General features: G+C 41.1%; 1 protein-coding gene across 3 annotated transcripts in view; it reads left to right on the top strand.

The window, feature by feature from the left end:
* The window catches only part of LOC103697581 (disease resistance protein RPM1-like), a 29776-nt gene extending 9719 nt beyond the window's left edge, over window positions 1–20057 (top strand). For 2 of the 3 annotated variants that reach the window (XM_039130515.1, XM_039130518.1), the window contains exons 2-3: window positions 15830–18737; window positions 19733–20057. In XM_039130515.1, the coding sequence (XP_038986443.1) occupies window positions 15926–18703 (2778 nt within the window). In that variant the 5' untranslated portion in view covers window positions 15830–15925 and the 3' untranslated portion in view covers window positions 18704–18737; window positions 19733–20057. Of the gene's footprint in view, window positions 1–14337; window positions 18738–19732 lie in introns of those variants that run through there. The other variant, XM_008779472.4, reaches the window with a different exon arrangement.
* Window positions 20058–23089: the final 3032 nt, after the last annotated feature.

Raw genomic sequence — 23089 nt, 5'->3', positions numbered from 1 at the left:
ATCTCGGCCGTGGCTGTTCGATCCGGCGGTTAAGCGGCGGCGGCAGCATTCGAAACCGAAAGGATGGATCTCGGAACAGGGGATGGTTGTGAGGGGGATCCGGACGGCGCTCGGTCGGGAAGGCACGCCGGTCACCAAGGAGAGGAGGAGGGAAGGAGGGAGGAGGAGGAGCTCGGAGGTGCCCTAGGGAGGAGGGCTTGGGGGGTTTTTATCACCCCCCTCGTGATGGCTCTCCGCCGCAATCTCGCGGCGGCCGAGCGAAATCCGTGGCCGTGGTTCGGCCGTGGATTAGCTGGAGGGGGGGTGCCGCGGGACTTGCAGCATCCTCGCCCCGACCGTCCCCGGAAGAGCCGGAGAGGATCGCAATCACGATCCTCTGTTCCGGTCTTCCCAAAAGAGGGAACGGGACTGAAGTCGGCAGGGGCTGCCGACTTCAGCCCGTGTCTCACATTCTCTCCCCCTTAGAAAAATTTTGTCCTTGAAATTTAACATACCTTAGCTTGCAAAAAGGCCCAGATATTTTTCCTTCATCTCGTCCTCCAGTTCCCGTATAGCCTCACTTTCTGAGTGATTGTTCCACTAGATCTTAACATAAGAAATTATGCACCTCCTCAACACATGTTCCTTTCTATCAACCACACGTACAGGCTGCCTAACGTGCATAGCAGAGAACTCAAGGGAAAGTATAGGCCACTACCTACGAAGCTAAATTTAATGTATCCAGGGATCTGAACTTTTATCCGCTTTTCATGGCAGTTAATGGTAGCAAAGTGTGACGCTAACCAGTCCATACTAAGAATTATGTCAAAGTCATACATATCTATAACTATCAAATCAGCAGGCAAGTCTCTACCTACTATCTGAACCGGGCAAGTCTTGCAGACCTGATTACCAATCATCCCACTTCCGGTAGGGGTGTTAATATGTAAATCATACTCTAACGGCACGCAAGGTAGGTCATGTTTTCGCATAAAGATCCATGACACAATGAATGTGCAGCACTAGAATCAAATAGTATATAAGCATAAACAGAAGCAACCGGTAGTGTACCTGACACCATAGAATTGGATGTCTGAGCATCCTGCTGAGTCAGTGCATAAATACGACCATGTGTATGCGGTCTCCCTCCTATCTGTTGCTTAGGAGAAGAAGGCTGAGCAATCTGAATCGGAGCAGGAGAACCTTGCACTTGCTGGGTCCTTGTAGCTTGAGGCCTCTGATCTGATTGTGATACTTTCCGATTGCGAGGGCACTCTGCTATTTTATGACCCTGTTGGCCACATCTGAAACATGAGGCTTCAATCCTTCTTCAAATCTCCTCATCCGGAACTCTGCATCTATGACGAGGGTGGGAGCAAACCGAGCTAACCTATCAAACTCTGCCTCATACTCATCCACGGTCATAGTTCCTTGAGACAAATTTAGAAATTTTCTCTCTAGCTCCCTAAGGCGACTTGAAGGGAAATACTTGAAGTAGAAGGCTGTGCGAAACCTCTGCCAGGTAAGTGCCTCCTGCTCGGGTGCCAATGTGCGCTCCGCAGACATCCACCAATGATGAGCTCGATCCTGAAGCATATAGGTGGCAAATCTGATCTTCTCTTCATCGGTGCACTCCATTGCTCTGAAGGTTTTCTCCATTTCATCTATCCAGGCTTCGGCCTCTTGAGGACTAGTGGTGCCTTTAAAAGCCGAAGGAGCCATTCTCTTGAATTCAGCTATACTCCTTTGCTCCGGAGGATCAACAACTTGCTGGATTGGTTGCTGAGGTTGTTGCCTCTGTTGGCGTACTAACCCAACGACCTCCTCAATCAGTTCGAGCACCCGGGTTTGATTTCCGGCAGCAGTTTCTGGAGTTGATTGACCATGGGGTCCTGAGCTATGCGATGCCTCACCAGCTTGGTTAGTAGGGGCTCTTCCCCGAGAACGCCCAACCATCCGATTCAAGCTACGGACACGGCAAGGCGGCATTCTGATTCAGTGAAAATATATAAATTTTAAAAATTTATCCAAACAGAATAATACAAAATAGTTAACAAAACAAATGAACATTATCCCTTTGTCTAGTTACTACCCATCTCTCAACCTTTCTGACGAATCCTACAAATCCTAAAACTTAGGCTCAATATAATTGTTTCTGTTACAATCCCTAGTGATCTCAAACCTGAGCTCTGATACCACCAAATCTATCACGCCCCGAGCCCGAGGCGCGGCAGACGACGCACGCCCGCACGGCGAGCCGCGCAGGCGTGCAAGGCATTGGAACATATCGGAGCAAATACAGATGTTCAAAAATGACATAATTATTTAAATTGTTCAAAAGCAGTCTTACGAAGTTTAAAAATAACATTTGCTAACATAATTCAAATGTCCAAACTAAACTAACTAAAATGCCAATAACTGAAAAATCATCGGAAAATCTAACGCACTTCCCAATCCCGTGCGATCAAGCCTCTGGATCTGAAAAATAGATGTTGCCCAGAGATGGTCACCCAAGAGGGGGGTGAATTGGGTGTTTTAAAAGCTTTTGACTAATTAAAAATAAAAACACACGAATATATGCACTAAAGTAAAGAAGGAGGAATAAGAAAGGTCAATCGCAAACACAATGTTTTATAGTGGTTCGGAGCTTCCACCGCTCCTACATCCACTCCCCAAATCACCTTTGGGAATTTTCACTATAATCCAAGATTACAGTACGGTAGTTTTGCGAGTTCACTACCCAACTCGTTGTTTTACACCGGGCTCACAACAAACCCTAAAACCCCCAATTTCACTTAGGCTTGGGACGCCTTTCCCTTGTTCCAAGTCCCTTGACTGGAACAAGCACCACAATGAAAGAGTTTACAAAGGAAAAGTAAAGCTCTAAAAAGCAAATATGACAATTATGAACAATAGAACCCGGAAGAATCCTTTTGCCGTTGGAAGCGTGAGAAATGTTGATTCTTCCGATGTGGACCGCGTAGGGTTGAGTGTGAGCTTTGAATCCCGAGCGTACGAGAGAGGTTGAGCTTGAAATCACTTGGGAAGCTTGAAAACACTTGATTTCTTCACTTGAATGCACTCACTCCCTTGAACTTTTCTTTCTTACTTTTCTCTTGAATGATCTAGCTTTGGGTTGGTGAAGAGTTGTTGAGAAGCGCTTAAGAGGTCCCTTTTATAGCCCAAAAAAAGCAAATATAGCCGTTAGAGACAAAGTAAAAAGGATTTGAAATTCAAACTAAACCTAAAAAGCTGTCAGTCGCGTCCCAGGCGCTCCGGGACGTCTCCGCTTCAACGAGAGACGTCTCGGCTACAAGATTTTACTTTTTACGTTGTCTGGGGTCGACTCGGCACTTTAAGGGGACGTCTCGGCTTGTTTGTACTTTTTGAATAGGGACGACTCCGCTGCTTTGGGGACGACTCCGCTTCTTTATCTCTGAAAAACATGTCCTCTGGAATTTCCTGAGAGAGTCGACTCCGCTCCTTCAGGGGACGTCTCGGCTTGTTTGCACTTTATGCATGGGGACGACTCCGCTGTCTCCAGGGTCGACTCCGCTTCCTTATCACCGAAAAAACCATTCTCTGGAAAACCCTGAGAGAGCCATCTCCGCTATCTTGGGGATGACTCGGGAAGTCTCCTTTTTACTTGCGGGGACGACTCCGCGTACAGTGGGGACGTCTCGCGCATATCTCTTGAAAATTGCCTTTCTGCCGCCACTGAGAGAGTCGACTCCGCTACTGAGAGAGTCGACTCCGCTAGCGCGGGGACGACTCGGCAGGTGTCGGGGCCGTCTCCAAGTGTCCCAGTTCTTCCTGTTTGTGCCAGAGACGTCTCTGAAACTATCCGGAGACGTCTCGGCTGTCCCTGATCTGTTTTCTTTAACTCAAAATATTCTTCAATAAATTCATAAAAATTATGGGAACTTGCCTAGACATTTCTTAACAATATTCTCAATTAATCACATGAATTCCTCAATTAAATTGTTAAGATAAATGGAATTATACTCTAGTGTTTTGTATTCATCAAAATCCATTAGGGGGTCAACAATCTCCCCCTTTTTGATGATGACAAAACACTGAGTATATGCAAAAATTTGAAGTTTAAACATATACACAGTATTTGATCAGATGTACAAGTATAATGTTTTGATTAGAGCTAGATACAGCGTGCATAATTGCATGGGATTGAACTTTATAGCTCTTAAGCAATTTTAGCATATCAACTGAATTTGAATCAAAAAATGAAATATTGATGCTGAATTTGAATCAAGTCAATATTCTTCAATTTTATCTTTTCTAAATCAACTTTGGAGTATGATTATAAATTTTGCATTCCATATTCAATATCCATATTGGTTCTTTCTATGTATCTACTCCCCCTTTCAATTATATCTACTCCCCCTTTCAATATCTCCATATTCAATATCTACTCCCCCTTTTTGTCATCAACAATGAAGGGGACAAATTATCATTAGGTGCTTAAAACTCAATTCATAGTATAATATAATTAACCACTCAAGGATATTCAAGTTATCTTTATTAAAGAGTTCAGCATTCATTTTACTCCCCCTTTGATATTCAGGTTGTGCTCCCCCTGTTTCATATGCTTTGATAAGTTGTGCCAAATTTGAATACATAATGTATGTTATGAGATTCTTATGACACATCAAGAGGCACATTCATATTTACATATACAGAGTTGGAAATGTACACAGGGTTGCAAAAGAAATTGTATGTCATTCATATGTCATTGTAAATCTTCGAAGTCAGTACATAGTCAAAAGAAGAAATCATTACAAGTATTGATTTCTAATACAAAAAGTGTTTCAAAACAGCCTAGGATTTACAAAAAAGAAGAGCCTGCAAAATGTCCCTCGTCGGCGACGTTGCTCATGGGCCCTACCAGCTGTATTTTGTTCATAAACCTTACAAGCTGCATCTATGAATGCATTGATGGAATCCATGAGGGTCTTAAATTGATCTCCCTGTGACTTGTGGAAACCTGCCACAAGTGCTTCAAACTCTATGGTTGCCATTTCAATTCTTCCTCTGAGTTGGGCAACCAAGGTGCCCACGTTGCCATCTAGTTTTGTCAGCTCTTTGAGACTCTTGGAAATGCTCCTCAAGCTGTCCTTGAGCTCTATTGATCTGATGGTTTGGGTGGCACCCACACCCATTATTTCTTGTGTTGTAGCTTCAATTTGACTTCTAATATCCTTCATCTCTTGTAGAAGCCCTTCATGTGAAGCTCTGATGGGGGCCAACTCTGTAGAAATCATGGATCTCATCTCCTCCCTCATCTGCTGGCAAATGGCAGATGCTAAGGTGCGCATCTGATCCTCTGACAGGAAGGAGGGCCCACTAACTGGAGGAGGTGGTGGCAATGGATGTGGAAGGTCCAGCTGAGCTGGAGGGTATATCAGGGATATCCAAGTGGCTAGGTGGAGGAGAGTGATGGTCAGACTCATGATGTGGGTTCTCGGGCTCTAGGATTTGGGCTTTTCTCTTTGGTACCTTCACCCACGACCCATCTCTCTTATGAAATTCCATTCTTCTCATTGTGCCCTCATTATAATAGTCGGTGTTTCTCAAGGGCTTTGCAGGTTCATTTGTTGGAATGGGAACTTTGAAGTGTTTGAAAACTAAGGTAAAGATCATGCCGTAGGGTAAACTAAACCTAGAATACCTATGACATAGGGCAATGTAGTTTAGCATAAGTCTAGGGAGGTTTAGGGGTATCCCTAGTAGGATATGGTGCATTATAACTAAATCTCGCTCCGAAACAAAATCGAAGCGACCGGTTTTGGAAAATAGGACCCGGTTGACAATACTTAAAAGAAGTCTCATCTCTGCATTTAGGTCCTGGGAATTGACAACATCAAGAGGGCCGCAGTCCTCTCTTTCTAAAAGTAGATTTAGGGCTGATTCCCTTTGGGGATGTGAGGTTGGAGCCTCACCGTCCTTAGGAATTTGTAAGACAGTGGATAGGACATCTTCATTGACTTCTACTAATGTCCCTCGGACATATGCAGTGTACCCTATGTCCCCTAAGGCCATATTGCTAAAAAGTTCTCTAACTAGGCCGGGGTAGGTCGAGGTATTGAGGGTACAAAAGTGCTCCCACCCTTGGGCTCGGAGTCTCTCTCCAATAGAGAACCCCTCATGATCTAAAAATGAGAAATCTATGTACCTTCCGGTCGTGACTGTGCGATTTGCACAGGAAATAGTCGCGGTTGGCGGAGCAACCGGAGGAGACGGCGCGGAGGGTTCTTCCCGCCGTTCCTCACCGTCGGCCGCTGCCCTAGGTCGCCTTCCACGGGTCGTCCTAGCCTTCTTTGGTGCCATGGATGCTAGGGTTTGTGATGGAGAGCAAACGGAGGCTAGGGTTTGAGGTGGAGAGCAAATGGAGGCTAGGGTTTTTCGTTTTGGTCGGGGATGAAGGAGAAAGCTCGGGTCGGCTCGAGCTATTTCGACCTATTTTAAAAGCCCTCATTCGGTCCCCGAGACGTCTCCACGACTAAGGCGAGACGTCTCCCCTGGGGGGACGTCTCTGCGATTTGCCAGAGACGTCTCCGGCACTGAAAAATTTCAGACTAAATTCTATCTTCTCCCCAATTTTTGTTTAATCACCCTAATCAACATGATCTCTTTTGATAAACTTAGAGTGAATTTGTTTGTGATCCTCCCCCTTAATGATACATCCTATAATAATTTGATAATAATTTTTGAATTATTAATATTGAAATGAGGAATGTTTGACCAAATTTCGAATACCTATGAAATAGGCTCTGAAAATATCTCCATGAAGAGTCCAAGGGAGGGTAACCATCCTCCGGAAAGTCAAACAGTTCGTCATTTAGCTTACATGAATTCATGTTTTCACTTATGTTTACCTTGAGGTTGATTACTAGTTTGCGCAGCAAAACAATGCAATACAAGTTCAATTCATTTGCTAGGATCATACAAGCTCAAAGCATTCCTTAAGAAGTTGAATCTTTCTTTACAAAGGGGCTTTGTAAAGATATCAGCCAATTGATTTTCAGTACATACATATTCAATCATCACATCATTTTTCAGCACATGATCCCTAATAAAGTGATGCCTAATCTCTATATGCTTTGACTTAGAGTGTTGGACAGGATTTTTTGTTAAATTAATTGCACTTGTATTATCACATTTAATTGGTATATTATCCATTTTGATACCGAAATCTTCAAGTTGTTGCTTAATCCAAAGAACTTGGGCACAACAGCTTCCAGCTGCAATGTACTCAGCCTCAGCTGTGGACAAGGCAACTGAATTTTGTTTCTTGCTAAACCAAGAAACCAAATTGGCACCCAAGAATTGACATGTGCCACTTGTGCTTTTTCTGTCGAGTTTGCACCCAGCAAAATCAGCATCGGAATAAGCAATTAAATTTAAGTCAGATTGTTTAGAATACCATAAGCCTACATTAGATGTCCCTACTAGATATCTAAAAATTCTCTTAACAGCTTGCAAGTGTGATTCCTTAGGACATGCTTGGTATCTAGCACACATACAAATACTGAATAATATATCTGGTCTACTAGCAGTAAGGTAAAGTAGAGAGCCTATCATACCTCTGTACAATTTGCAGTCTATACTTTTACCTTTTTCATCTTTGTCAAGCTTGCAACTTGAGCCCATGGGTGTGCTGATTTCCTTTGCATCCTTCATCTTGAATTTTTCCAACATTTCCTTGATGTATTTGGACTGACTGATGAAGATGCCCTCCTCTGATTGTTTTATTTGTAGCCCAAGGAAGAAGTTGAGCTCACCCATCATGCTCATTTCAAATTCTCCCTGCATAAGCTTGGCAAACTCTTGACAAAGACTGTCATTAGTAGCACCAAAAATTATATCATCCACATAAATTTGTACAAGCAATAAGTCATTTCCTTTTCTTTTAATAAAGAGGGTTTTGTCTACATTTCCTCTCTTAAATTTGTTTTCAATTAGGAAATTACTTAATCTTTCATACCATGCCCTAGGGGCTTGCTTAAGGCCATACAATGCTTTATGCAATTTATACACATAATCTGGATGTAAGTGATTTTCAAAACCTGGAGGTTGTCCTACATAAACTTCCTCCATTATATAACCATTTAAAAATGCACTTTTTACATCCATTTGATAGAGTTTAAAATCCATGAAGCATGCATATGCTAAAAGTAGTCTAATAGCCTCTAACCTAGCAACAGGAGCAAAAGTTTCATCAAAATCTATTCCTTCCTCCTGATTATATCCTTTGGCCACTAGCCTAGCTTTGTTTCTTATTACTATTCCATCTTCATCTAGTTTATTTCTATACACCCACTTGGTGCCTATGATTGAAACATTAGGGGGTCTTTTCATTAGAGTCCAAACTTCATTTCTTTCGAATTGGTTTAATTCCTCTTGCATAGCATTCATCCAATTATCATCTTTTTCAGCTTCTTCTAGTGATTTAGGCTCTATTTGTGAAACGAAAGCAAGATAATTACTAGTGTTTCTTAAAGAGAATCTAGTTATTATACCTTGTGAAGGATCACCAAGGATTAGATCCTTTGGATGACCATGTGCATACCTCCATTCTTTGGAAGATCTTGATTTCTTGAAGGAGGTTGATCTTCTTCATCTCGCTGATTTGTATCTTCTTTGATCTCATCCTCATGTTGTTTGTCTTGAGTGGAGAGTTCCTTCATTTGGTCTTCAAGTATACCTACATCACCATCTTCTTCTTTTCTAGAAGAATCTCCATTAGTTTCATCAAAAACAACATGAATGGATTCTTCAACAACGAGAGTTCTCTTGTTGAAGACCCTGTATGCTCTACTAGATGAGGAATAACCTAAGAAGATCCCCTCATCTGATTTAGCACTAAATTTACTTAGATTGTCCTTTCCATTGTTCAAAATAAAGCATCGACAACCGAAAATATGAAAATAACTTATATTAGGTTTCTTACTTTTTATCAACTCATAAGGTGTTTTCTTTAAGATGGATCTAACTAAAGCACGATTTAAGATATAACATGAAGTATTTATTGCTTCAGCCAAAAATACTTTGGTAGATCCGATTCGCACAACATGGTACGAGCCATATCTGCTAGTGTGCGATTCTTCCTTTCTACCATCCCATTTTGTTGGGGTGTCCTAGGTGCCGAGAAGTTGTGATTGATACCATTTTCTTCACAAAATTTTTCAAAATACTGATTTTCAAACTCGGTACCATGATCACTCCTAATTGCTTTTAGTTTAAGATTGAGTTCATTTGAAACCCTATTATGAAACTTGATAAAAAGCGGGAAAGGACTCATCTTTGTGTGCAAGAAATGAAACCCATGTAAAACGTGAAAAATCATCAACAATTACAAGACCAAATTTCTTACCCCCTAGACTAGCAGTTCTAGTGGGTCCAAACAAATCCATGTGAATTAGTTCTAAGGGTTTTGATGTTGAGACTATGTTCTTAGACTTGAAAGAGCTTCTTGTTTGTTTCCCTAATTGACAGCACAAATTTTATTCTGTTCAAAGTCTATTTTTATTCAAAGTCTATTTTTGGTAGTCCTTTGACTAGATCCTTTGTAATTAATTTTGAGATTAAATCCATGCTAGCATGCCCTAACCTACGATGCCATAACCAACTAGTCTCATTGACTTTGGAATTCATGGCTACAAGACATTGGCCATCCTTCATGGTGAGATCATCAAGATCTACCATGTAAACATTTCCATGCCTATGTCCTGTGAGTATGATCTCATTATCAATTGGACTACTAATTATGCATAGTGATGATTCAAATGATACTTTAAATTCCTTGTCACAAAATTGACTTATACTTAATAAATTATGTTTTAGTCCATTGACTAACAATACATTATCAATAAATGAGGAGGGTGATATGGAGATTTTACCAACACCAATGATTTGACCTTTAGCATTGTCTCCGAATGTGACTACTCCTCCTTCTTTTGATTCCAAGGTGACGAAGAGACTCTTGTCACCGGTCATATGCCTTGAGCAACCACTATCAAGATACCACATTCTCTTTTTGTTTCCGGCTGCAAGGCATACCTGCAAAATGATCATGTGAAGCTCTTAGGTACCCAAGTTTTCTTGGGTCCTTCGTGGTTAGTGTGGTTGGTTCCCTTAGGCACCCATACTTTAGTTATGTTTTTAGCTTTCACAAATGTACTCTTGTTAGTTTGGATCTTTCTTTGAATACAAGAGTAGGCTTTATGTCCATTCTTCCCACAATGAAAGCATGTAGGTTTTTCAGTTTTTACATTTTTTGCTTTTACAAAGAAATTCTTTAGGTATTTTTGTTGTGTGTTAGTTTTATATCCTAATCCGGCTTTATTGAAAACAGCTCTTTGATTTGAAAGAATAAGATTTAATTTTTCAGAGCTTTGTGTGAATTTTTCAACAATTGGTTTGTACTTATGTACCTCATTCTTAAGATTCAAATTTTCTTTAACTAGTTCTTCCTTATCTTTTTTAAGGGATTCAACATTTTGTGCAAGTGAGGTATTATTATCGAGTAGGAATTTTACTTTTAGATTTAATTCCTTAATTAGTGTTTTTGCCTTTTCATTTTCAATGCTAAGTTTTGAATTTTTGATTTCTAGGTTAGTAGTGTTAATATTTTTAACGCTCTCCTTTTCAATTAATAGGTTTTCAAAATCTTCCTTTAGTTTTTGATTGGAGGCTTTTAACTCTTTATTCTTTGCTCCTAACATACTACAATCACCCATAAGTTCTTGAAAAGCTTCATATAATTCTTCTAAAGTAAAATTTATAGTTGGGTTTTGACATACCTCGTCGTCTTCAAACGCCATGAAGCACAAATTGGCGGTCTCTTCCTTCTCTTCCTCGGAGGATGATGTGTCACTATCATCCCATGTTGCCTTCAATGCCTTCTTCTTCTCCTTTCCAAAATACTTCTTTTGTTGAGGGCATTTGGAACGAACGTGTCCCGGTCTCTTGCAATCATAGCATATGATTGGATCTCTTTCTTTTTCCTTTTCTTTTTCCCAATCATTTCTCCCTCCAAATTTCTTTCTTGGAAAAGGTTTCTTTCTTCTCATGAATTTCTTAAACTTCCTTACTATCAAACCCAAGTCCTCATCTTGGCTTTCTTCTTCACTCTCACTACTCTCTTCTTCACACACACTTGAGGTAGCCTTGAGTGCGATTGTCCTTTTCTTCGGCAACTCTTCTTCATGTTGCTTCATTGTGAGCTCATGCGTCATCAATGAGCCCAGTAGTTGTTCTAATCCCAAAGTGTTGAGGTCTTTGGCTTCTACGATCGCCGTGACCTTTGCTTCCCATGCTTTCGGCAAAGATCTGAGAATTTTACTCACAAGTTCTGGGTTAGTATAAGATTTACCCAAACTCTTTAGACCATTAATTATATCGGTAAAGCGAGTAAACATGCATGTGATGGTTTCATTGGGTTCCATCTTAAACAACTCATACTTGTGAACTAGAATGTTCACTTTAGACTCTTTGACTTGATTTGTACCCTCGTGGGTAACTTCAAGCCTATCCCATATTTCCTTAGCGGAAGTACATGTGGAGACTCTATTGAACTCATTTACATCTAGAGAACAAAATAATGAGTTCATGGCTCTAGAATTAAGTTGAGCCATCCTATCATCATTCTCATCCCAATCCTCCTCAGGTTTGGGAACTCGAATGCCATTAACCATGTGTGATGGTTCTTGTGGTCCCTTGACTATAACCCTCCACAAGGCATAGTCTTGTGCTTGAATGAAGATTCTCATTCTAGTCTTCCAATAGGTATAATTTGTCCCATTGAAGAGTGGAGGTCTATTGGTTGCTTGCCCCTCGGCAGGAACATTGTTAAAGGGTGTTGCCATCTAGATCTTTGGCTAAGACGGTTAGGTCTTTCAAGAAATACACAGAGCACCCGCTCTGATACCACTTGTTGCCCAGAGATGGTCACCCAAGAGGGGGGTGAATTGGGTGTTTTAAAAGCTTTTGACTAATTAAAAATAAAAACACACGAATATATGCACTAAAGTAAAGAAGGAGGAATAAGAAAGGTCAATCGCAAACACAATGTTTTATAGTGGTTCAGAGCTTCCACTGCTCCTACATCCACTCCCCAAATCACCTTTGGGAATTTCCACTATAATCCAAGATTACAGTACGGTAGTTTTGCGAGTTCACTACCCAACTCGTTGTTTTACACCGGGCTCACAACAAACCCTAAAACCCCCAATTTCACTTAGGCTTGGGACGCCTTTCCCTTGTTCCAAGTCCCTTGACTGGAACAAGCACCACAATGAAAGAGTTTACAAAGGAAAAGTAAAGCTCTAAAAAGCAAATATGACAATTATGAACAATAGAACCCGGAAGAATCCTTTTGCCGTTGGAAGCGTGAGAAATGTTGATTCTTCCGATGTGGACCGCGTAGGGTTGAGTGTGAGCTTTGAATCCCGAGCGTACGAGAGAGGTTGAGCTTGAAATCACTTGGGAAGCTTGAAAACACTTGATTTCTTCACTTGAATGCACTCACTCCCTTGAACTTTTCTTTCTTACTTTTCTCTTGAATGATCTAGCTTTGGGTTGGTGAAGAGTTGTTGAGAAGCGCTTAAGAGGTCCCTTTTATAGCCCAAAAAAAGCAAATATAGCCGTTAGAGACAAAGTAAAAAGGATTTGAAATTCAAACCAAACCTGAAAAGCTGTCAGTCGCGTCCCAGGCGCTCCGGGGACGTCTCCGCTTCAACGAGAGACGTCTCGGCTACAAGATTTTATTTTTTACGTTGTCTGGGGTCGACTCGGCACTTTAAGGGGACGTCTCGGCTTGTTTGTACTTTTTGAATAGGGACGACTCCGCTGCTTTGGGGACGACTCCGCTTCTTTATCTCTAAAAAACATGTCCTCTGGAATTCCCTGAGAGAGTCGACTCCGCTCCTTCAGGGGACGTCTCGGCTTGTTTGCACTTTATGCATGGGGACGACTCCGCTGTCTCAGGGTCGACTCCGCTTCCTTATCACCGAAAAAACCATTCTCTGGAAAACCCTGAGAGAGCCGTCTCCGCTATCTTGGGGACGATTCGGGAAGTCTCCTTTTTACTTGCGGGGACGACTCCGCGTACAGTGGGGACGTCTCGCGCATATCTCTTGAAAATTGCCTTTCTGCCGCCACTGAGAGAGTCGACTCCGCTACTGAGAGAGTCGACTCCGCTAGCGCGGGGACGACTCGGCAGGTGTCGGGGACGTCTCCAAGTGTCCCAGTTCTTCCTGTTTGTGCCAGAGACGTCTCTGAAACTATCCGGAGACGTCTCGGCTGTCCCTGATCTGTTTTCTTTAACTCAAAATATTCTTCAATAAATTCATAAAAATTATGGGAACTTGCCTAGACATTTCTTAACAATATTCTCAATTAATCACATGAATTCCTCAATTAAATTGTTAAGATAAATGGAATTATACTCTAGTGTTTTGTATTCATCAAAATCCATTAGGGGGTCAACAATAGAGAAAATAAAATAATGAGCTACACTAGCCCAGTAAGCAACAAAATACCCCAAAGTGGGGTCAGAGCATATCAGATCAGAATACAGGATAATGTCTGGAATAAATCATAAATAACATCGTTTTACTATTTTCAAAACTTATTATCATTTTTCCAAAAATTCTGATACCAAAATCTCAATATAGTAGGCTATGGCCACGTAACCCAGTGGCATGGGTCGCACAAGGTGCCAAATCCACTATATTTATCCACCGATGGCGGCCGGTGTTGCACAAAAGTGCCAAATCCACTATATTTACCCACCGATGGCAGCCGGTGTCCAGAAATCACTATTCTAATCACCGGTGGCACGGTGTCGAAACCGGTTCCTCACAGATTACAAGTCGACAGGTCGAACGTATAATCCTCATTGGCGGGGCCAGAACAGAACAGATCATAGCCATGCTGAGAATGCATATATATATATATATATATATAGATTTCATAAACTGTACAGTCATATTTCACGGATTTCAAAGCATATGACATGATTTTCAAATAAAATTTAATATGTCAGACCCATTTTACTAAATACAAAACATATTTCAAAATTTAATCCAGTAATAATTATTTTACCAAATAATTTAGAAAAATGCACTTTGAAGCATTAAGTTACGTACCTCTTCTCGCTTAATTCCTACTTCAGATAGGCGGATCAGGTTCACCTGTTTAAATTTAATTAATTCCTTGTTAATTTCAGAACTAAGCAAAATCCAAAAATAATACTATTGGACACGGCCCAACAGGGCCCAGAGTTGGCCCATAATGGGCATGGCCCGATAGGGCCCATATCGAACACGGCCCAATGGGCCCCCAAGGTTGGCTTCTAACTAGTTCATTTATGCAATAAAATTTATTGCAGGGACTAATACTTAATTACAGGGTACTATTTTATAAAGCTTGAATGGACTAAATAAATATAGTTGGGGATCTTTATGTAATAAATCTTTCCTATAGGGATCAAATACAAATTACAGAAGGCTCTTTCGTGCAATAATATACTATCAAGGGCTTAACTGTAAAATTTTATTTATTGGCCAAACGGGTTCGGATTTCGGGTTCTGGGTTTCAAGTTTCGGATTCCGGATTTCGAATTTCGAGTCTGAACTGGATTTCGGATTTCGGATTCTGGGTTTCGGATTTTGGGTTTCGGGTTTTGGGTTCGGGTTTCAGGTTCGAGTTCGGGTTCGGGCTCCGGGTTCAAAGTTGAACTGGGTTTCGGGTCGGATTTTGGATCTGAACTGGATTGTGGATTTCGGGTTTCAGGTCTGAACTGGGTTTCGGATTTATTTTTTTTTGTTTCGGGTTCAGATCTGAACTGGGCCCAAGTTGGGCCCACAAAGGTACTGCCCAACTAGGCCCAACCGGACTGGACTGGGCCCAAGTTGGGCCTGCAATGGAACAGGGCCCAACAGCCCATCATTCTGCTCACGGCCCACAGTGGGCCTCCTTCATCCCGATTCATCAAAGAACAGGGGAAGAAGAGAACAAGGAGGAAGGAGCAGGGAGCCGCCGAGTTGGCCGGCGTGGGTTGCGGAGGCTGACGCCCAGTCGACGGCCACCGATCGCAGTGGCGATCGGCGGCTGCTGCGGCGACCGGCGTGAAGCAGCAACCGAGATGATCTTGGTTTGTGGGGTCAAAACAGAGGGGAAAATCAAGGTTAAATGGCAACGGAACGAAGACAAGGAGGAGGGAAGCTCACCGGCGGTCGACGGAGGTGGCGGATCTCGGCCGTGGCTGTTCGATCCGGCGGTTAAGCGGCGGCGGCGGCACTCGAAACCGAAAGGATGGACCTCGGAACAGGTGATGGTCGTGAGGGGGATCCGGACGGCGCTCGGTCGGGAAGGCGCGCCGGTCACCAAGGAGAGGAGGAGGGAAGGAGGGAAGAGGAGGAGGATCTCGGAGGTGCCCTAGGGAGGAGGGCTTGGGGGGTTTTTATCACCCCCCTCGTGATGGCTCTCCGCCGCGAAGATCGCGGCGGCCAAGCGAAATCTGCGGCCGCAGTTCGGCCGTGGATTAGCTGGAGGGGGGGGGTGCCGCGGGACTTGCAGCATCCTTGCCCCGATCGTCCCCGGAAGAGCCGGAGAGAATCGCAATCGCGATCCTCTGTTCCGGTCTTCCCAAAAGAAGGAACGGGATTGAAGTCGGCAGGGGCTGCCGACTTCAGCCCGTGTCTCACAATAACACGGTAGCAAGATTATTCGGTACATTGTGACATCTCATAGTTGAATAATTTTATTTATTGTATAAACCTCTTGATGAACTCTCATTTATTACTCAGATCAAACTTTTTTTGGATAGATCAAACACCAAGAGAGAGAATATAAGACAGACAAGAGCTAGTCTGGTAGGACATCTGGCCTGCCCAACAAAGGAAGTATAGTTTATAGTGGAAAAATGGCAGAGGCGGCTGTACTTCTAGCAGTTCAAAAGATCGGTGTTGCTTTGGGTGGAGAAGCACTGAGAAAAGCTAGTTCTCTGTTCTCATTGTGGACCCAATTACCAGGTAGTATGAGCCGTATCAAGAGTGAACTTTTGGTAATACAAGCCTTCCTCTGTCATATAGATACTCGAACCGATAACAGTCAAGTCCTTGAAGCTTGGGTTCAAGAGGTACGAAAACTGGCATATGGTGTTGAGGACATTATGGATGAGTATATCTATCTCATAGCTCAACAACAAGGGAGCGGGTTAGGAGGCTATCTTAAAAAAATAGTAAAGGGGTGCCAAATTGCTGCTCGGCTGAAAGAATTGGAAACTAATTTGGTTCACCATTCACAAATGAAGGAGCGATGGATGAAGACAACAGAGGAAGCAATGGGTAGTAGTTCACGTAATGCTAGTGAAATGCAGCAGAATTTAGCAGTCTCTTCTCATTTCATGGATGAAGATGACCTTGTGGGGATTGACAAAAACAAAAAAAAAATAACTGAGTGGCTATATGACGAGGATCTGGCTTGGTCTATAATGTCCGTGTGGGGCATGGGGGGATTGGGCAAAACAACCCTTGTCAACAATGTATATAAAAGTGAGAGAAAAAAGTTTGAATGTCATGCATGGATATTCGTCTCACAAACTTACGAGGTGGATGATCTTTTAAGAAGAATGATAGAGGAGCTGGATGAAAATGAAAAAGTAGAGAAAGTTCCGATTGACCTCAGAGGAATGGACTATAGAAGGTTAGTTGAAAGAGTAAGGCTTTTTCTAGAGAAAAAAAGATTTTTGATCATACTGGATGATGTATGGGATCTGAAAGCTTTCTATGCTATTCGCGATGCCATTAATGTTGATGACAACAATGGAAGCAGAATAATCATTACAACCCGGATTGCTGAGGTAGCTTCACTAGCACATGATAGTCGAAAGCTTGAGCTGAGGGTGTTGCAAAGGACTCAGGCATGGGATCTATTCTGTAAGAAGGCATTCTGGAAAAATAAGGAGAGGAGATGTCCTCAAGAACTGGAGGAGTTGGGGGAGAAAATTGTATCAAAATGTCAAGGGTTGCCATTAGCTATTGTCTCTTTAGGCAGTCTTCTATCCCTAAGAGAGAAAACCAAGTCAGAATGGGAGAAAATTTATGATCAGCTGAGCTGGGAGTTGAATAACAACCCAAATTTGGACAATGTGAAGCATGTTCTGAATCTTAGCTATAACTATTTGCCGAGATATCTTAAGAACTGCTTCTTGCATTGCAGCATGTTCCCGGAGGATCATGTGCTTCAGAGAAAGAGGCTTACGAGGCTATGGATCGCAGAGGGATTTGTGGAGGAAAGGGGATCAAGCACAATGGAAGTAGTGGCAGAGGACTATCTCAAGGAGCTAATCCATCGATGCATGCTTCAAGTTGCAAAGAAGAATCGATTCGGCAGAATAAAACACTGTCGGATGCACGATATTGTACGAGACTTGGCTGTACCATTGTCTAAGAAGGAAAATTTTAGTGTTGTACTTGATGATCTTCAGATGGTGGGGAAGACGGGTGATGAAACACGCCGCCTGTCAGTGCACAATTACAGTAACGAAATCCAATCGAGCATGGAGTTGCCAAGACTTCGCACTTTCATGGTGTTTGACCGTTCAATGTCCTCCTCATCATCATCCTTCTCGTCGCTGTGTTCCAGCTCTAGATATTTGACCGTCTTAGATCTGCAAGGCATCTCGATTGAGAGAGTACCAGATGAAATCGGGGACTTATTCAATCTGCGCTTTTTGGGTCTGAGGAAAACGAAGGTGAAGGTGCTACCTAAATCCTTGGGAAGGCTTCGTAACCTACAGACGCTGGACCTCATGCACAGTGAAATAGAGAAACTGCCAAGCACGACAAGGAACCTCAAGAAGTTGCGTCACTTGTTTGCTGAGAAGTTTCTAGATCCAAATTATAGTAATATAAATAATCGTAGAGGTGTGCAAGCTCTGAAAGGGCTGTGGAATTTGAAAGACCTGCAAACTCTCCAAGCAGTGGAAGCAAACATGGAATTTGTGAAATGGCTAGGGAACTTGACCCAACTAAGAAGCGTTCGAATATGGAAAGTGAGCGGCATCCATTGCAAAGACCTATGCGCTTCGTTATCAAGGTTGCGTTACCTATCCGGCTTGTCCCTTAATGCAAGCAACGAGAATGAGATTCTCCAGTTGGGAGGCTGGGATCATCCACCTCAGCATCTTCTAAGGCTTTATCTGGTGGGGCGACTGGCAGAAGGGACGATGGAGTTGCCCTCATTTCGTGCCCTTGGAGCTAGCCTAAGGATATTGCAACTGGGTTGGAGTGGGTTGGTAGAGGATCCAATTCATTCCCTTTCTCAGTTGACCAACCTCGTACAACTCACACTGATGAAGGCGTATGACGGGCAGCGATTGTGGTTTGGCACAGGATGTTTCCTTAACTTGAAGAGACTCTTTTTACTCGATATGCCACAACTTAATCAGGTGGAGGTAGAGGATGGCGCCATGCCAAGGTTGGATTTCCTAACCCTGGATGGCCTACCGGTGTTAAAGGATGTTCCACGAGGCATCGAGTATCTCACATCCCTCCAGACACTGTACTTGAAGGATCTGCATCCAGAATTCAGAGGGAGGTTCGAAGAAAGCGACGACAAGAACAAGATTCAGCGCATCCTTAATGCCTATTATATTTTTAAGAGAGGAGACGAAACAAAATATGAAAGACTTTCATGATTCATCCCTCTGCCCACGCATCTGGGACCACGAAGTGAGAGCTCCTTGCATTTTGTATCTTATTACTGCATCTCTTGTTTAGTAATCATTCCTCATGCCCTGATTTTAACCCATTTTTCCAACAAAAAAATTAATTCGATATTTCTAGTGTGCGGTCAGTTTCTTCAACCCAACATCTGAATCCTGTAGTTTTCACATGTTCTTATGTCTTTACTATTACATGAGGCTCATATCTGCATATTTTACCACCGGATATTTCGCGTTATATATATATATATATATAGATGATCCTGATCTAAGATTTAGTTAATGGCTCCACCTATTTGTTCTTGAAAATAAGAGGGCTAATTTCCTATAGCATGAAATTTTTTTCTTAATTTTAAAAATCTCATTAACATGTTTCTCCCTTAAATCAAAATTTAAAGAATTTCTGCAATTTTCACAAGGATTTTGATTGAACTGATAACCTGATACCCACTTCTTTTTAACAACTTTTGTCACTCTAATTTTGAACAAATATTTTCTAATTATTTTAGTCTTTAATTTACAAGCGCCATTTTCTTTTGTTGGGTCCGTATATATATTTTCATTTCATTGCTCCAAAACTAACTATTTTCCCCTCCTCATCTCTATGCTGTTGTCCTATATTTTCAGCTCTTAAAAATATGTGCTTGTTTTTATATGATATTTTCCTTTAATGTATTTCTGAAAATCAAAATTATGAAATGCATTTATAATTCCCTCCAAGTAAAACTTCATTTTGATGTTTCCTTCCATTCAGTTTCCTCACTCAAAATAGGCGGCTTTATTAGATATTTCGTATAATCTTCACTTCATAATTTGGTTATATTGATTTGAAACTTTTCTATAACTTATTTCCTCTGTAACTTTTCTTAATTTATCATAATCTTTTAGCATATATTTTGGATTATGGAGGTATGGAAAACTTAGAAAATTATGTATCTAGCTCATTAATTTATTCAATTGTCTTATTGACCTTGGATGAATAAAGGTTGCTTCATCTTGCAGGAAAATCATTTTAGGGAGTGGAGAACAAGCTCACAAAATTAAAATTCTAGCAGATATTTTATTAAATTTTTCTCTTTCTAGTTATAATGTACTTTGCTCATAAAGATCTGTCTGCCGTATATTATGTGTATAAGTGCTTGTCCTATTCTATTAGGATCCATTCAATATGCTAAAAATGCGGTGTCTTTAGATGCTCATGTAGTCATGATGACGTGTAATTTTTTTTTTTTCATTAGATTGTTTATGTAATTAACTGGAAATTACTTTTTCTTAAGATTTTCTATTATTTGGTTGGGTGAGGATAATTGAGTTTGTTATTTTAATAGTTGGCGCATGCTCTAAAAATTGACTTTGCTATAAATCATTAATGGGGCTTTTGTAGTACCATTACCTTCATGGGCCCCTTTATTTTGAGAGAGAACTATTGAGTTTGTAATTTTATTAGTTGGTGCATGCTATAAAAATTGTGACTTTGCTCTAAGTCATTTATAGGGCTTTAGTAGTACAATTACCTTTACAATTTCCACATTTTGAGATTATTTTTTTTTCTAGAATCAAATAGAATCAAGTGAGAAGTCCTTTTCCAAGAAAATAGTTGTATTTTTTTTATGGCTATTGGTCGAGCTTTTCTTTCCACCCAGTGATGGGCATGCTAGAAAACTTGTTCGCAAGTTCTCGTAAATGCATGGGAGTGCTACTAACATTTTGAGTAACTGAAAAGAAGATAATCAGAAGGAAGATAATTCGAATACCCTTGGCCTTCAATGAATTTCGCTATTATCGTACCACCATTCAATTGTTAAGGGTTGTAGTGCTGGGTTGTGGTAGGAGTGTAGTGCTGGAATATGGTAGAAATCTAAGTTATACCTATTCCTAAGATAAAAAGTAGAGTAAAATTTAGATAAGATAAAGATGTATGAGATTGCTTGTCTAAGGTCCTCTATAAAGTATAATTTCTATTTATTTATACTAACAGATAATAACCACACACTCTGACAGTTGCTCTCACGTCTGACCTCCACTGCTGGCAGTTCTGATAACTGTCGCCATTATCCTGTACTTTGCATATTTATCAGCATTGTTGCTCTACAACTATTATGTCGATAATCATATTTTTTCAACCTAAGGTACAGTTCTACATCTGAGACTATCCTTGAGACTACTTCAATTATCTCAGTCTATTTTCATGTACTGCGGTTGACTATGGCCAAGTTCTAGATATTTGGCCTACTTTTGATCAAACTATTCTTCTTTGGTCTATACGTCCATATTTGGTGAAATTTATCGTAATTGAACTCTCTTAGTCTCGTGAGGGTCGTATGATTCTCACTGACTTTGGCTTCATCAAGCCTGATCCACGTTTAGTCCCACATAGCTCTTTATTATAAAAACTTATGCGGGTGCATGTTTAGTCCCACATAGCTGACTAGTTTTTTTGGGTGAGGTCTTTGGTTATTATAAATAAAATCAAAGTAGACCTGGCCTATAGCTTATGTGGAATAGAAGATACTATAGCATGAGTTTATTAGGGTTGACCACGGGTTAATTATGGTTTTGTGATTGAATTTGACTGAATTTGGATGGTAAGAATACCAAGGCTTAAATGAGACACTAGATAGATTTGGATATTTGTATAAAAAATTCAAATAATACCTTTAGTTGGTCTTTTTGGATAAGATCCTGAGTTATTACAGCTCAAATGCATTCTAAAATTTTTCTTTTGTGTGTGTATGTTTGTTTGCAACTTAAAGAGTCCAGCGTGTTCTGAAATTTAAAAGATTCCTATAATAGTGGAATATCACATGTTTCTATCAAGCTAAGATATTCAAATTGGAGAATGTAATGGAAGAATAATCCACTCACAAAAATAATAACCATCCTTAATATAAACCACAGGGAGAAGAAGGAGAGTGTACTTGAGCCGATTCAGCACAACACAGAATAGGTGGTTCCGATCATGAAGGATGAGGACACCTCAAAATTGTTTGAATCAAACATAGTATCATGATATCCAAAAACATTGTCACTTATGATTTTTTAGAACAATTAATTACGAAATTAAGATGAGTAAATTTAAAAGAGCATACACCTTTACAGAACAGTAAATTAGATGTGTTCATGACTGCAATAATAGCCCGAACCATCTAAAGGTGAAAATGGTCACAAGTTTCGCATGACAGCAAAGTAGAATGTCCCTGATTGTGAAAATGGTGCTTCGATTCAAGTTGGACAGTTGGAAAAGTTGAGGCACATATACAAGCAACCTATAAGGAGGAAAGGTGCTTCGATTCAAGTTGGACAGTTGGAAAAGTTGAGGCACATATACAAGCAATCTTGACGAAAGATGTGAGAATGCAAAAATTTATTTCACTACAAGTCTACTCCTCATTTATACAGATAATGGAGCATATCAGTTGGTTATTTTTCATAATTACTTGCAACTAAACATTAGTGTTGAATCTTTTTGTGTAGTCTGAACTCTTGTGGCTACAAAAAATCTCCTTGAAGATAGAAATGTATGCATGGATAGCCATAAAATGAAAAGTAACAGTTAATGAACCCCATGGATCATGTGACTCAAGATTTCCATTACAAGTGAGAACATGAACTATTCTACCTACTCGATCAGTCGAATCTCAATCTCGTCTTCTTTTTCCTTTAAAACCTGCATGGAGGAAGTTAAAAACAATCCTATCAAACTTCTGCCCCTTTAAATCTGTGGAGTTTAGTTGTTACATCAACCCCATGCAAAATCATCACTCCCATCTGTCCCATCCCTTCAATTCGAATTAGCAAAAGCAATGTCTCCTTGCATAATATGGATTCCAAACATTCACGAACCTACGACCAGTCAGTTAACAGCCAACCGCTCTACCACTGAGCTACTGAGGAACAACGGGAGATTCGACCTCATAGAGTTCAACTCCCGTTCTCAACCCATGAACAATATGAGTCCGAAGCTTCCTTCGTAACTCTGCACATATGATTTCACTTTACTTTTTTTTTTTCAAAGCAGAACATATGGTGCAGGGAAATTTTATGCCCCAGTAGAGAGTAAACATACTGTAACAACCCAGGACCTCACCCAAAATGGCTAGCCGGAAGTTATTATTTGGGTTCCTTGATCCTGTATAAGTACCCAAGATCTACCCAGCGAATAACCAATGTGGGACTAAACACACGCCCGCACGGGTCCTCACATACTCCCCCCGTTCAAGCCCTGACGTCCTCGTCAGGCTAAGGATTCATATCTATTCAAATCAAATCACAAACACCACGATTGACCCGTGGTCAGCCCCAATGGATCCGTGCTGCAGTGTCCCTTAATCCACATAGGTTATGGGCCGGGTCCGCTCT

This window comes from Phoenix dactylifera, chromosome 1 (genome assembly GCF_009389715.1).
Source record: "Phoenix dactylifera cultivar Barhee BC4 chromosome 1, palm_55x_up_171113_PBpolish2nd_filt_p, whole genome shotgun sequence".
Classification (NCBI taxonomy): Eukaryota; Viridiplantae; Streptophyta; class Magnoliopsida; order Arecales; family Arecaceae; genus Phoenix; species Phoenix dactylifera.
Note: the sequence above shows the minus strand (reverse complement) of the source record. Positions and strands in the feature narration are given on the sequence as shown.